Genomic DNA, 16,810 nt, shown 5'->3' on the forward strand with positions numbered 1-16,810 from the left:
TTGCTCTCTTTTACAGACTTTGTTTTGCTTTCTTATTGCTATTTCATCCTTAGAAAAGCAGGGAACTAAGAGTCTTTTGGTTTTATTGTTGATGTTTTACTTAGTTCACATCCTCACCACTCTTTGCTAATACAGCATTTTGCAATACAACCCATCTAGTTTTAACATCACTGTTAATTCTGTGACTCTGTCCAAGCAGCCATCCAAAAGATCAGAACCCAGAGATGTCTTTTCATTATAAGAAAGAAAAAAAAGCGGATTTTACCATAAATCCAGAAAATTCCCTTTTAACTTTGTGTCTTTTCAGAAATGAATTACAAAGAAAAATCAGGACACAAAGCTCACAAAAACTAAACCACAGGAAAACATGCTTATAAGTTTTTACAAAATAAGATTCCATAAAATTGTACTTCAAACATCTATCCTGCTGCTTCTTGTAAAAATTAAGAACACTGAGTCTGCATACGTACATGCTTTTATATAAATCAAGAAATCATTCACATACTATGAAAAAGTAAAAGTGTAAAAAATTTCCAACAGAAGCCCCAAGCTTTTGGACAGCTATACGTAACAAATATACAAATATATTTGCCTTCTTGCTACCCAGCCTTCCTCCACCACTACTGATACCTTCATGCTAATTTACCATTATTTCTTCTCTATTACTTTCCCATTTTATTCAGCTACTCTAATTTATACAGCTTCCAGCTGCACATAATGGCCACTTACTAGGGCACATTAGCAAGAGTGCTAAATTTTTCACTATCCTGTAGAAACAGTGGAAGGGCAATACAGGAGCATAGTAGCAAACAGACTGGTAGTAGAATGGCAGTACAAAAGAAATGCTCACCTATCTCGAAAGATCTAGGCTTGCAGGGAGAACTCCACAAGGAAAGGATCTCCAAGCAGAGATCCTTCCCCAGTGCCAGTCAGCCCTTAAATGAGGCCTGAGAGGTGCAGCCAGGCTCCACCCCTTCTGCTAACACAAGTGAATTACCTTCACCTGTGCTCCCAGGGCTGACCTGGTCCTTTTCCCAAGTGCTCAATTGGTTCAGGCTGTGACTCAACAGTTACCATACACCATCTAATAAAATTATTCAGTAAATAAATTGGGAAAAAAATGCAAGAATTGACTGCAGGATACAAATGCTAAGCAAATTTTCTAGTAAAGAAATATTCTTACAGATGCTGTACTTAGTTGGAAATTCATCATTATGTATATATTCTTTAAGTCAATCAGTTCCAGAAATACTGGACTGAAAACTGAGCATGAATTTTAAGTTAAGTGTGGCTAAAGTTCATCTGGCTCTTAAAAGAGATATTTTAGTTCAAAATCTTGATATTCCTCTGCTATATACATCAGTACCTCAAGCTGGTTTTTTTGTATTCTCTTAAGTACAGTGAAATTCTCGGTGTAATACTGCTAGAGCTCTGTGTGCAACCACACACAAGAAAATGTTTTCTGTACTTAATAGCAATATCTTGCCTTTTGATAAACAAGGCCACCAGCCAAGCTCCAAGATCTCAGGAAACAGAATCACAGAATCACAGAATTGTAGGGGTTGGAAGGGACCTCCAGAGATCATGGAGTCCAACCCCCCTGCCAAAGCAGGTCCCTACAGCAGGTCGCACAGGTAGGCATCCAGGCAGGTCTTGAACATCTCCACAGAAGGAGACTCCACCACCTCCCTGGGCAGCCTGTTCCAGTGCTCCGTCACCTCACGGTAAAGAAGTTCTTGTGCACATTTGTGTGGAACTTCCTATGCTGCAGTTTCCGGCCGTTTCCCCTTGTCCTGTCTCCATTCACCACTGAAAAGAGTCCAGCCTCGCCATTCTGCCCCCACACCTTAGATATTTATAGACCTGGATCATGCTAACTCATGCTGTATCTCCCAGCTCATCAGTAGCTGCTGCTCAACTCTATCCTGAATTCTGATGGTGGTTGCTGGTCTCCCCTCTAAATACTTGATAATCTCAAGTAGCAGCCAAGGACGGTCTGCGCCTTAGAGGATGGCAAACGAGAAGCCAAGACTCACGGCTAGGCAGGCAGCAGAATCAATCTCACCAAAAAGGAGTCAGAAGTTGAGTCATCAGTTCATGGCCAAGTAATCAAGATCGGTAGCAGTCCAGCGATCACACAGTATTTCACTGATGAGCCAGGTCCAAAGCAAAGTCAGTGTGTGAGGATGAGTCTGAGAATCAAGACAAAAGAACGGCTGCAGGCACAGCTGCAACTCTGCTGCAGGGGAGCTCAGGAGGGGGCCAAGCACAAGATTTCAGGTTTAAAGTCACCCTCAGGTGAAGGAGGGGGAGCCCGAATAGAAGCATTTTAGGAGCAATTTCTTGGAAAGACATCTTAATGGTGAGCTGGCTTTAACAAGCAGCTAAATGGACCAACAGTCAGCTCTTGCTATAGGCAAGCTAATCAGTCAGGAAAAGCAAATCTTGTGTTTGGAAAAAAAAAAACAAAAAACATCAACAAACAAGTCAGGCACTTATATCTAGGAGATGGCTTGGGGTGCAAAATTCATCTCACCTAAGGCTTCAGATGTAAGCTCATAAGAATCATGACAAAAAGGAATTTAAAACATAATCCCCTTTTCAGTTGCCTAACTAAGGCTCTCCCATTTCAGGCTGCTGGCTGTTTTGAACTCTGCTCCTGTAACATAATGATCCTTGTGAATTAATACACCATGACCTTCAGTATCTTTGTTCATATTCGTCTCCTGGTTCTGGAACTTAAAACTTAGCCATATTATCACTGCCTGCCTTTGTGTGAATGTAGCCCTTATTCCATACGTAAACTTGAGCACAAAAATGGTTAATCTGTTCAGCATGTAAAAAGGGGTCTAGAATCAACTTAGGAAGGGAAGAGTTCAGTAGCCAACCACTCCACTTTGTTGGTTCTGTTGACATTTTTAAAGAAATTAATTTTTAAAATTGAAGGACATTAAAGATATTAATGAGAGACTACCTTTTTTTTTTTTTTTTCATCTCTATAAGGGGACATATAATTTCTATAATGAGAAACACCCTATTCACAAATCTGAAATTTTCAATTTGAGCCTCAAAAGCTTAATTATAGACTTGCTAGATTGTGTTTCTGGTAGTAAAGTGTGCATTTCATTTCAAAGTTCCTATTTGCTTGAAAAAGAAAGGACTAATGAAAAATAATTTTCATTTTTGTGTCAATAATTGTCAAATTCATTCATTTTGTATTCTAGTAAGGTAGAAATATTACACACAGTGACAAAAATCTTTGCTCCTTGTAAGTCATAAGAATTTCACACTCGCTTTCCCAAAATTAGGACTTGATCCCAGTATTGTGGGGATCAGTTCATATCAATGAATTAAGATAGCAATTTGAATTTGATAAAATTCTGTGAGATTACCAGGCAGTTGTTTAATTCACTGAGGTATCACTGCAAGACAAAACTCCCACTTACCTGTTAGCATATTCTTTTCTCATGTTAAGGTATGTGCTATGAAAACAGTCAAAGCTATTTCTGGCAACTACACAAACTATTAAAAGAAAACAGAGTTTTGTACTATTTCCATTAAAAAACTTCTCCTTTCTTACTCATTCTATAAATGCTACAGGAGTCAATTATCAAGGTAACTCAAATCTCCTGAGATAGATGGTCTACCTTTTTGGGGCCTCTCCAGCACAGAAGTTTCCTGACCATTCTTTTTAGTCTTCTTTGGAGGTCTGTAACAATTTTCTATGGACGGTTTACTACTTCTTTTAGCCCCATTTTGTATTTGTCGCATTAACTAACCCACATATGCAATTTTACTCAACATACCACAACTTCTAATTAAATCATCACATCATTTCTTGTCCTGCGAATCTGCCCCCTCATTTAATTCTGTATTCCTGTATTTTAATATTAAGGCAGCTAACCAAGAGCCAGTCATCTGTTTAATGTTTTGTTCTGAAACATCCCTTCATGTTTTTCACATTTTACACAGATTCTTTTCATAAAAGTGAATCTCCTTTCTTTTCTTTAATGCAGTGCTTTCTACCTATATTATTCACTCCAACTTAAAAAATTACTTATCCTCTAAATATTGGCTAATCTCTCTTCCATCTTTCACTACCTATCCTTTTGCTAAAACAACACACATAAAACTGAATACTAGAATTACAAGGCTACTTCCCTGCTAATTTCTTATACAGATATGGTCTGTCAGTTCTAGATGACTTTGGACCAGCCCCAAACAAAAGAAAATATTCTGGGTAGTATAATCCTGCATGGAACAATGTGATCTGTATAAAAAATCACTTACTGAATCACTAGCACCTCTCTCCACTCCTAGGAGATCTCCCATCGAAGTAATGCCTGAATTAGTGTAGAGTGATTTGTGGCTTTCCAGCTGTCAGTCATTAATTCTTAGGAAACACAATATACAATGCAATAGTACTCAGTTGAAGGTTGTAGTCTGCACTGCTTTAGGAACAGTGTAATTTACCTGCTGAATATTCTTGAAAACTGTTTTCAAGCAATAACCGCAGCCCATTATTTCTATAACCCCTCAATCACATTTCACTCCTGATGAAATATTGTGTTGGTCACAAAAACTCATAAAGCAGGCAAGGTAAGGAATTCCATCCATGGAGAATCTGGTCTATGAAACAAATTACTGAATTGAAGACAACAGTTTTGCTCCAGTATTTTAAGTTGTCCACTCATGTTTCTTTGGCAGAGAGGAAAACAGAGACAAACCCAGCAGCAGGGACTACAAAGTGACTTGGAATTCTAATCCACCTTTTTCATTTACAATCCAACTGACCAGTAACAGTTGCCCTATTTTAGAAATAATATTGAATAGCTATAATTCACTGCTAACTGCCCCATCTCTTCAAACAAAGCCATTACTTAGAGCCAGCACTAGAGGCAGGATGTGTTGTGACATTCCAGACCCATTTGAGTATCCAAGAGTCTGGGGACTTACCTTCAGGCCAAGCCAAGGAGCTGCTTGCATAAATCCAGCCAGGGAGACTGTGTAATGCCTGCTTCATCAAGAAATTTTGGCAAAATCTATGACAAGCTCAGTTCAGCCAAAAACAAAGCACCTTTAGGCATGCACTGTAGCAGAACTTGAGCACATAAGGAAGTTTGCTGTTGGAAGCTCAGGCACCTCTGGCTTCCCAGGAATCAGAGAAGGCTGCCTAGGGATTTTTTTTTTGAGGTCTATTGCTTTCTTGAATTTACCTGTTGAATAGTCTGAACTGCAGGTTGGCAACCTAAGATTTTTTTTCCCCATTTAACTCTTCCAGAGTTAAGATGTAAATAAAAAGATAGCAACATGATGTAAACACAAAATGAGTATCACAACTAATACCAGGGTTAACAAAGCGTAACCATAGCTCAGTGTTTATTAGGCACCATGACAGCAATTATTTTAAGGAAGGATGTGAAAACAATCCTTCAAACATTTTTATGGCAAACTCCTCCCATGCTCAGGGGTTTTCATGCCTTTAGCTATTACATCTGCAACTGAAGCTAACTGTGAAATTGGCAATTTATTTATCCCATGGCACATACACACATATTTGCAATAGTAAAAGTGAGTCAGGGTCTATAATGAATACTATAATAATAATAACATACTATGTTAGAACCCTTTTAAATCAGATTTTGTCATCCAGCATTTAATCAAATACCTGCAGAGATTCTCATGCTGACTGAAACACTTCTGTGTTCTTTCTTGTTGCCTTTATCACTAACATTGTTAATAAGATGCTGTTATTTTCTAAACAAAATAATAAGAGCAGTGCCAAAACAAAAAGACAGTACAAAGAAAAGTTGACCTTAAAAGTAACACCAAGAACTGCAAGGAAGCAGAAAGTGCCATTAAGTATAAAACTTAACAATACTGGCTCTCCTAAGGAATGCATGTACCTGTGAAAGTATTTTTCATTAAGATGCTATCCTTACAAAAATTCCATTAGAATTTGTAGTCTATTTTTTGTATTGTTATATTATTTAAAAACAAAACAAAACAAAAAACTGTTATGGAAATTAAGTATTCCTGATAACTTACCTATGAATTTCAAATAAGATTGAACAAGGTGCAAAGTTGCTTGAAAGATGAAATTCATAAACATAAAAGCATACTGAAAGTGTGAAAAAATTATCTATACCATTCTGTGTACATGACTGTCAATAACTGAGGCTTATCAATCTGAAATCAATATGTAATAATGCATTATTCTGTTTTATATTTAGATGTATCTGTAAAACAGAGATTTTAGTTTAATGAATAATGAATGTATAGACGCTCCTAAAAAAAGTGGAATCTGAGACATCAGAATAAAAAGTATTTTATCTCTCTCATTCATGCAACATAAATGGAATTTATTCATCATCAATGTTTCTTAGTGTTTTTGTATGGAATTGAAGATAATATCAGAATTCAGAACTTTCTATTTCATGCAAGGTAGCAGAAAATGCTTTGACATTTTCTTGAAAAAAAAAAATAGTACTAATTTTTTTACAGCCGTAGTTTTTTGTTTGTTTGCTTTTCAAAAACAAAAGCAGTAATTTTCTTTTTACACAGCCCAGGATATGGTTGGCTTTCTGGGCTGTGAGGGCAGTCCAGACATGACATGCTGGACATGAGCCAGCAATGTGCCCTCACTGCCCAGGAAGCCAACCATATCCTACGCTGCATCAAAAGAAGCATGGCCAGCAATGCAAGGGAGGTGATCTTGCCCATCTACTCTGCACTGGTGAGGCCTCACATGGAATACTGCATCCAGATGTGGAGTCCTCAGTACAGGAAAGACATGGGCCTGATGAAGCGCATCCAGAGGATGGCCAAGGAAATGATTCAAGGAATGGAACACCTCTCCTACAAGGACAGGCTGAGACAGCTGGGGCTGTTCAGCCTGGAGGAGAGATGGCTCCAGGGAGATCTGATAGCAGCCTTTCAGAATCTAAAGGGGAGCTACAAAAAAGAAGGAGACATACTCTTTAGTGGGGTCTGCGGTGATAGGACACGAGGAAATAGTTTGAAACCAAATGAGGGGCAAATTTAGGTTGGATATAAGGAAACAGTGAGAGTCACTGTTAAAGTCACTGACATACACTGCATAGAGATGTCGTGGAAGCCCTGCCCCTGGAGACATTCAAGGCGAGGCTGGACCAGGCTATGACAAACGTGATCTAGCTGTGGATGTCCCTGGTTTTTGCAGAGGAGCTGGATGACATGATCTTTAAAGGTCCCTTCCAACTCCAAGGATTTATGATTCTACAATACCTGTAGACAGTTTGAAAAGTGAACAGTAGTTGCTGAAAGTTTAATGAGTGGCTCCTCTCCTTTAAAGGTAAGATTTTTTAAAAACAATTTTACTTGAATTAAGCTATTATTTCTATCATGACTTTAAAATAAGAACCCATGTTACCTGTATGGCTGTGAGGATATTGGCTAGCGCCTGCCCATATGTATCATGGCAGTGAACAGCAAGGGCATTCAGAGGGATTTCCTTCATAACAGCTTCCAACATTCTTTTCATACTTCCAGGAGTCCCCACACCAATTGTGTCCCCCAAAGAGATTTCATAACAGCCCATACTGTACAGACGTTTAGACACCTGATCAGAAACAGAAACAACAAGAGATCAAGATGAAAGAGTGAAAATAAGGTCCAGAATATACATTAAAAAGAGTACTTCTCTACAGTTTTAGTTTTAGTCACAATGAGTGGGCCTATATATAAGAAAACCTCTATTCATTCTTCAAAACTGCACCTCAAGAAGAACATCCCATAGATCCTCTCCTTTTCAAGTTTATAGGTCCGTTTCTACATATGGAAAAACCAGCCAAGCAATCCATCAACAACTGCTGACTCTCCCACATAATCTAAATAAGATAGACTTTACATTGTGAACTAAGATTCTGTCAAACCCTTTCCCAGCATTTTCCTCTCTCTGGGCACTTCCCAGCTGTTTGTTTTTCTCCATGTACTTTCCAGATTACAAACTGTGTAGGGTAAAGATCTGCCTTTTTGTTTGCTTACTACATAGAACCAAGCATGTGGCTTAGTTAAGACAGTAAATAATTAAGCAGCTTGATTTGGCTTTGTCTTGGTACTGAAAATATCAATGAAAACTGAAGTTTTAAGATGCTTGCTTTTCATGAAGCCATTCATTAAAATACAAATAAAAGCAAAACTGTAAGTCAATTAATATTCAAGTGTTTAAATCCTATTTTTTTTTCTTTTAGTAACAAACAAAACCCCATACTTGTTGCTGTTCTTACAGAAATAGTGCCCTAAATGTTTCAGGAATTATGTCTTTGCTGAGTTCACTGTGTAAATATGAGATCAGTTTGCACGAGGAGAGACATACACAAGAAAGCAGCAATTATGTTTGCACCAAATATATTGCTTTAGAAATTGAATGTAGGAATTTCCTATTTTAACTTTGTCAAATCTATTTGGAAAAGGCTTCAAGTGATTTACACGTGCTGAGTATGTTTGCCTCCTTTAGCATTTCCCACTGTGCATCAGCGATCCCAACAGGCCCCTCCATTGGAGAGGAATCCTGATCTGGACATCAACTGTTTAGAAACGAAAAAACATGACTCTTCTCCAAGACAACTTTGGTTGCACTGCTCTTAGCTGTTAATTCCAAGACTTCATCAGCAGGATTGCTGTGAATATGTCTGAGGAAGCTGACAAAGTGCTGCGTTAGCAGTCCCAGAAGAACTGGATCAATATCATTGTTCACTTAATTCAAAGAACAGCTGAAAAAGAAGTTCAAGTGGTCTGAGTTGTCTTGCTTAAAGCCTGTAAGTGCTACGACCATTGCAAATGTAATAAAACTCCTGCTTTACAGTCGAAGAATCCTTTGGTCTTATCAATATATATTCCATATATACCTAAGAAAAGGAGGGACATTCACCAGATTGCAAAAATGAATTCTAACTGCATCAACACACTGCATATAAACTGGATCCATTTAAACTGGACTGCTGTTTTAACACAAAATGGATCAACTGCAGTTAGAGGGGAATTACCCCCAGTTAGTCCCCAAACATCAGTTTTTGTTTTGTTTGTTTTCACATTCTTTTCCATGCTTGATTCATTTTATAGGTGAGCATTTTAGTGATGACCAGGAGAGTATATCAACTGCTAGAAATCCTATTGGATTCCCTTCAGTCCTTTGCTGAGTTCTTCTGTCTGCAGCTCCCTGAATATATAGTCCTGAAAGAAGAAAATAGGAAACTCTGCTAACAAGCTGAGCTCATTATTGCCTTAGAGACATAAGAGAAACATGTTTAGTTTCAAGAAGAATGTGCATGCTTAAGAAATGAATGAGTTTTTCATGCTGAATTTTCTAATCTACCATACTAAGAGGCAGCTCATTAGTTATAAAATTTTGTAACTTTTCGGTATATATTTTTGAGAATGTGTTATAGGTTTTTGATTGGACAGTTGTGTTCTGCACTACTGAAGAGTTTTTCTCTGCATCAGCCTTGGGCTGCTCCCTCTGGGAGTACTGCCCTGACACCAAGCACTGATCAAAATGGAAGTTGGTGACCCAACACTGCAACCCCAGAGGCATGTGAATAATTCCACTGTTGCAAAGAAAATCTAAAACTATACTCCTAAATTTAATAAAAAAGTTCTTAGTCTAGTTACTAATACTTTTAAGCGAGTAACAACAAAAAAACACTCTGCAGTCTTTGTGATGCAAGAGAAACTGCAATAATATAAAACAATGTTAAAAAAAGATTAAGTACATTTTCTGTAGTCTGATCAGTGAATGGAAATTACTCCATAGTTAATAACAATATGAATAAATAATATTCTTAATAAATATTTATATGGAAAACAGTTAATCAGAGACTATTCCAAGAAGCAGACTGATAAAACAGATTATCTAGTTTTATTTTAATACATTAAAAATGCTTTGTTTTGTTTTGTTTTTTTTTCACTTTCAAATAAAGAACTATATGCATGAACCAGATGTATTCTATATGCATATGAAGCTTGGAGTCAGTAAATAATTGTAAAGTAGTTATGACCGAGTAAGCTTGAAATGCATGTAGGTTGATGATCCACCTCTCTCTGCTAATTGCTTTTGCTTCAGTTAAAGCTTCTGTTTGAAAAAAAAAAAAAATCTGCTCTCTCATGACAGCATCAAAATAGCATAGACCTTTCAATCATAGCTGTTGATTACCGTGCACAATCAGACGCTCCCATCCCAAAAAAGATGATGACCCAAGAGGCAGATCTCTGACAGGTTGAGCAACAGGGCCAGTAATTTTGATCATTTTGGTTCAGCAAAGAATGAGTGTAGATGTTCACATAAAATCCATTAACAGCTAATCAGATATTTCTATAAAAACATGAATGCTTGCTGAATCATGGCCTGAATTAGTAACTTTAATGAGGAAGCTTTCATTCTTAAACTCATACACAATGGTGTAAAGGTACACAAAAAGTCACATACTAAGATTTAGACATAAGATAGCTGTGTATGTAAATATACGCATGTTTGGAATGTTAGATAGCACTCTCACTGTAAATCTGAAAAGGGGCTTTTCTGCACAAGGAGAATACCTAGTTTAAGAAAACAAGCAACACATGGAAGGAAGCCTGTTGGGGAACATGATATTGCAGTAAGCAATTTACCAACAGCACAGCTGAATCTGTCATCACCGCTCTAAGTAAAGCTGCGTCACTTCTAATTTTCACTTCATATTAAAACCAATTAATTTAGAAATACTGAGTACCTTCCAATTTAGCTATTTTTTCAAAGAGTTCAAGTATCATGTGGCTGCTGTGGGAGCAGAATTATCACAAGTTCCATCTGGAATGTACACCAGAAGAAGATGCATGAGAATTGGACCTGAAAGCCACACAAGGAGAACACAATAAATCAGACTAATGTTGACTAGCTGTTAGTGCTACCAAAAAAAGAAGTGCTTTGCAGATTTTGCTAAATCATCAAAAATAGGTGATTAAGTGTAACAGAGAAGACAAATCTTTCTCCAGGAGGAAAGTTGCGTTCTGCCTTGTGCTGCTCAAATTCATGTCACCCTCAGTGCACTCTGCATCTTCCTGAAAAATGTAACACTTGTGTTCTACTCTCCAGTTTTTTCTGTCTGCTAGCTCTGCTAGCAAAGAAAAGGCCGGACTTCATTGTCCTTTATCCAAAATGGAAAAAAATCGGTGGAGAGAGCTGTACTTTATCACAGAAGCATGAGTTAAGTTGTAGAAAATCATGTTGGGCATGATTTCATGTGTCAGTCATGTGATTTGTATGACACATGCCAAAACACAAAGTTTTACCTGTGACTCTGCTGACTGACTGTAAGAACATACTCTCGCCAGCGTAGAGTGGATCATCTCATACAACTTGGTACACTGACACATGTGCTTGGATCTACTTCTTTAAGTGTTTCCTTGTTGAAGGAAATAGTACATTATACATTTTCTCATGACTGAAAACAATCAAAACACACAATTTTCCTTAGATTTGACCACAGATGGTAGAAAAAAATAGTGATGTTTTGCACCCACTTTTAGTATTAGCTGCATTTTGTGTTTGTGTCTCCTGTTATTCATTGAAGATCTTTTTTAGGATTAATTAGATAACATGACTTACAGACATTTTCAAATATATATTAATTTCATTAAAAAGAAAAGCCATAATTTCACTCTTACTTCAGCCACTTTAGCTGGTGTGATGTCTCCTTCATATGGGCATCCCAATGCACAAGAAACATACCTACAGTAAAAAGAACAACACACAAAGATGCTTCTGTTCTGTTCTGTTCTATATATGCATTTCTGTAACTGTCCATGCTACATTTAAAAAAAAAAAAAAAAAAAAAAAAAGCTTAAATATAATTTTGAACAATTAAGCTAGTCAATGTAGAATAAAGTTCTCAATGAAAAGTTAAAATTACATTAGATGAAAATAGCAGGTTTCCCAAATTTCTTTTTAAAATCACAGAAAAAGACTTTATAGTTTTATTTATGCTCAATGTATGTTACAAGTTGTAAAGCACTGGCAATGCAGCCAAGTTAACTCTGCTGCAGGAAACTTCAGTTTTTCTTGGTATTTCCTTTGTAAGTTACAAGAGTCCACTCAAGTTTTGCCTTGCCTGGCCCACACAAGCTATTCAGAGGAAGCATCCTAACACTTCCTTCCTTGTGCCTGCTACCTGGATCACAGAGAGCAGTAGAAGGACATAAGCAACTTAAAACCACCTCACCACTTCATCAGTAGTTGGAACTGCAGTGAATAGGATAGCTTTGGCCCTTTGTGCTGGCATCTCTGTCCCAGTGCCCCAGGAGAACTACAGCTTCATTGCTTGGGACAAGAAGAAATCGAGTAACCAGACTGTGTCTCTCAGCAGCTGTCTATTCCACAAAGCACAAAAACTGAAAGCCACAGATGAATCTTCAGTGTTCAGTCTTAATGCTGTGATAATGTAGAATTGGGTTTAAATTTCCTTTTCTCAATAACAATTAAAAGCCATGAAATTTCAATTTTATTTCTAATTGTTTATCTTAAATTGATTAAGAATAGGATTAAACCAACCAGAAACAGCCATTCAAAAATCAAAGTATGTGCTGCTGTAGAGGGATTTACAACAGCTTCAAAGACAGGCAAAGCCTCAGCCCCAGTGGGAGGTTACTCAACTGCTTAATAGGAGAACAAGAGCCTTCATCAATCCCCTGTCATTTCCTTTCCCTCAGCACTGAAGAATATAACACAAAATTATACACTGTATAACGAAACTAGATTGAAAAGATGCCAGTTTGTATGTAGTCAAGATCCGTAGGGTAAAATACATGTTTTTTCTTTGCAGTTGACAGAGAAACTGATTCATAGAATGTGAAATCAGGATGAGAAACAGGCAAAAACTAATTGTGAAAAAATGTCGGCATTTTAATGCATGGAATATATTCCATCCTTCATTTATATATGGCACATTAGAACTTGCAGTGAGAATGAAGCAGATCCTGAACCTAAAAAAACCTTGATTAGCCCTGACAAAGAAATGGAAAAGAAAGTTTATTTCCACAAAAGTGGTTGGGCCAATTATATCCTACTTGTAATTTTAACCCAAATGCCCAGTAGGCATGATTTCAATTATCTTTACATTATTATAAAAACCAGGTTTTTCAACCTCAACCACACACTTTAATAAATATCCTTCAATTTAGTTGTCACCATTTAAATTTTAACATTCCAAATTTTCTTATCTATATAAAACAGTGGCTAATTTTAACAGTTAAGCACTGCTCTGCTTTTCAGAAACATGTAACTCAGAAACAACTGGAGAAAATTTCCTTAACTTTCTTGTCTGCATACAAAGAGTTTTTCAAAAGATAGCAAACATGACAAATGTCAGAACCAAACCAAACACACAGACTTTTAACGAAATGAATTTGCAATATCAACCACGGCACTCATTGTGAAGTGAGGCAAAACTAGTACAAAGTAAATACAAAACATACAGTACGTATTTACACATTCACTTTAATTATGTATAATTTACATGTTACTAGCACCTTAGCACCTTAGATCACTAAGACCTGCATTTTGTAGTTATAATGTTGCACAAGTGGCATCCTGAATGGCATATGGCAAGCAGAAGTAAAAACAGGCCAAAAGGTACCTACAGAACAAGGAACTACTACTCCCTGTAGTTCCCATCAACAAGCAGAAACTTGCCTGAGCTCACATAATGCAGCTGGGCCTGCTGGGGTATGAAATTATGTCGTGACCTAAGGAATCTGCCTACTACAATGCACAAATCTGTTTGAGATTATGAACTCTCTGCATGCTTCCACCATTGTAACTAGAATGAAATTTTAAACAAGGAAAATACAGCAAATATAATCTAACTGGGCACCCTATATTCAATATTAGACTGGAGAAAATAGGGACTAGGGAAAAATTAGCCAGGTAAAGGAATTCCTACCATAGAGAGCAAAGATCTAAGGAAAATGAAATAATTGTTTTTAGTACAGTTTGTCAAGGATAAACACTAAGGATTTGGTAGAATTTTGTCAAAAACACTCATTTAATGACTTGCAATTAAAAACGTGGTGGTTACATGAAATTTCTTGGTATTGTTCTTACCAAAAAAGCAGTGGGATTCTATGAAGAAAGGACAGAATCAACATAAATGAGACTCAATAGGCAGCAATGACAAAGGAATGAAATGCCTGAGACCGTAAAATAGTGAAATGCATGTATCAGGATAAGCATTTCTAGAAGAGAATATAAAACATGAATTTCATTTGACAAGTTGTTATGTTCTCATTGGAAAACAGACATGATTTGAGTAATCCATAGAAAAAGCTGGAACAGATGCCTGCAAGGGCTGGTGCAGCTAGCAGCAGTACAGACAATCTCTCACGTGAAAACACATACACAAATTAATAAGCTCGAGGAAGAGGAGGTAACTTAACATTAAAACCTATCTGTTATCTACAGATACATTTGGTAGCTACATTTTCTTTGCGGTATTTGAAATAATCCCTAAGGCATAAAAAAAGAATCCAGTCAAGGCAAGGGCCTTAAGACCTCCACCCACACCCTTTCAAATTGCAGACAACCTTGAAGAACATAGAAAGAATTGCTTAGAAAGAAGAAAATTAACAAGATCGAGCTACAGGAAGCAACAAAGGACACACATTTAAAGAAGAGCCTGGTCCAGTGCAGCAAACACTACTGACAAGGCAAGAAGAATGGAGATAGACTACTGTTTCTGAGATCCTGTCATCAGGGAGTTTGGTGAGAGCTGTTGCAGTTGCAAGCAAGGAACAGAAGCCAAAGTGTAGGAGTTACAGGAGAGAATCACAGAAGAGGGTCTCCAGACAGTAATTATAAACAGCGCCTTCAATGAGCTTAGAAATGAAGGAGAGATAGGCAATGAGATATGATATGAAGAACCAAGTAGGGTCAAAGGTGCAATTTTTAAGAGGCAAATGCTTGCTTATATTGCAGTGGAAAAGAGCCAGAGGACAACGAGAGGTTAAGAAAGAGAATAAGGGAGGGATGAAATAAGAGGGAGAACAGAACATGGGGTCACTGGGGCAAGTGGAAGGGGTACAGATGGAAACTAGACAAGAAACTCCTGCTGCTCGCCAGTGGAGAAGGAGAAAAGATTACGGAAGGGGAATGACAGAAGGAAGAGCACAGTGTATCTATTTTTCCACATGAGAAAAAGCAAGACATTGTGTGAAGAAAAGAAGCAGAGGGAAAAAGAGGGAAGAGTTTGTGCAATAAGTTATAGAGACAACTGGGATTTAATTTGGGGATTCACTTAAGTTAGAGAATACAGCTGTTTTCTACAAAAGATGGCAAGACTGAAAGAAAAGAGGAATTTGTAATGAAAAAGACTGTCTTGGTCTCAGGATATTCACCAGAGACACTCCTCACTATATGAGCAGAAGCACATATCTGGGAGTTCACAAAGCAGAATTTGCAATGGAAGTGTTTAATTCTAAATAAGTGCTTAAATCTTTGCTGAATGAAGGCCAGGCATTTTAGTAGCTTAACTGTGTCTTTAGCATGCTATCACTAAAAGAACTCAAGCAATTGGGAGCAGAAAGAAGAACTTGCAATACATGAAGTTACCTACAAAGCCACCTTAGGAACACACAGGTAGATGCTGTTTTTCTCACTCAGGTTTTATGAGACCAATTACTTCCTTTAGTAAAAAAAGTGATAAAAAGATCCCTACTTGCATCCCCAGGCAGAGCTTGCCCAGTCTCTTGCATGTTTTTTCAGAATTCACTGCAGGTGAGGATCGTTTGAGTTTCTCCTAAATTGCCTTCTATGCATATAACAACAATTTAAAACACAAAACCCAACAAATTTACTGTGTAATATTTTGGACAAAAATGCTGAACAGCCTCTGGGGATGGGGAGGGATAAGGAAGAGGAAGAGAGTTTTCAATTTCTTCCAATAAGCCAAAACTAAATTGCTGTGCTCCACAAATGCTATAGACAGTATAAAATCTCTGAGATCAAGGTGACTAGTAGCAGTGATAATCACCACACCAGCCCAATGACTGTGAAATGTAGGATACAAAACCACAAACAGGGTAAATGAACAAACTTTTCATAACCAAAGTGTTAAAATGAAAATGAATCCAAGCAGAAACTCAACTCCATGTTGTAATCAGACCTTTGTCAGCTTGTTTCAGCAAGAGTTCAAGAGCCAGATCCACAGCTGCTACCACAGCTGGAAGCACAGAGCCTCCTGAGAAGCCAGTTGCAGACTCAGATGCTGCTGTTTCCTGTTTATTATTATAGTGTAAGTTCGCATATAATTTACCATGTTCACTGCAGATGTATTTATTTTTATTGGATGTTCGTGCTAAAATGTATATGCCTATCATTTGGTAAATTCATAATATTAAGGTTGATATATTCTGTCTCTTTGCAAAGGAAGCCATTTGTTAGAAACACACAATCTTTACTGTAAGGAGAGGGTAATACAAAGAAGAGAGGGGGGAAAGGAGATTGTTCTAGAAACAAAATCTCCAAGACAGCCTCAAAATGTGTAAATAAGTTCAGGATTTTTTTTAGTACTTAAAAAAAAAAAAAAAAAAAAAGTCCAGAAAACACCACTGAATTCTATGAATGATTTTTCAACCTCTCTAAAAACAAAATACTATTACTACACTGAAGGGCCATTTCAGGGTTAGCAACTATGACTAATTATTCAAGCAATAATCAATAACACACTACCAAGCACTGCTTGGTTATCTATTTTATAATTTCATACAAACAATTATATCTAATTTTACACTACCACTTGTA

The 16,810-nt window shown here is 37.3% G+C and overlaps 1 protein-coding gene across 3 annotated transcripts in view; it reads right to left on the minus strand.

The window, feature by feature from the left end:
• The window catches only part of HMGCLL1 (3-hydroxymethyl-3-methylglutaryl-CoA lyase like 1), a 98,851-nt gene that overhangs the window by 24,508 nt on the left and 57,533 nt on the right, over positions 1 to 16,810 (minus strand). For 2 of the 3 annotated variants that reach the window (XM_042819468.1, XM_042819459.1), the window contains exons 6-7: positions 11,683 to 11,746; positions 7,412 to 7,600 (exon numbers count right to left, since the gene is read on the minus strand). In XM_042819468.1, coding sequence (XP_042675402.1) covers positions 7,412 to 7,600; positions 11,683 to 11,746 — 253 coding nt within the window. The remainder of the gene's footprint in view (positions 1 to 7,411; positions 7,601 to 11,682; positions 11,747 to 16,810) is intronic. The other variant, XM_042819477.1, reaches the window with a different exon arrangement.

The sequence above is a fragment of the Centrocercus urophasianus genome, unplaced genomic scaffold, assembly GCF_019232065.1.
Source record: "Centrocercus urophasianus isolate 14NV4802_14NV808 unplaced genomic scaffold, USGS_Curo_1.0 seq_10, whole genome shotgun sequence".
Taxonomy (NCBI): domain Eukaryota; kingdom Metazoa; phylum Chordata; class Aves; order Galliformes; family Phasianidae; genus Centrocercus; species Centrocercus urophasianus.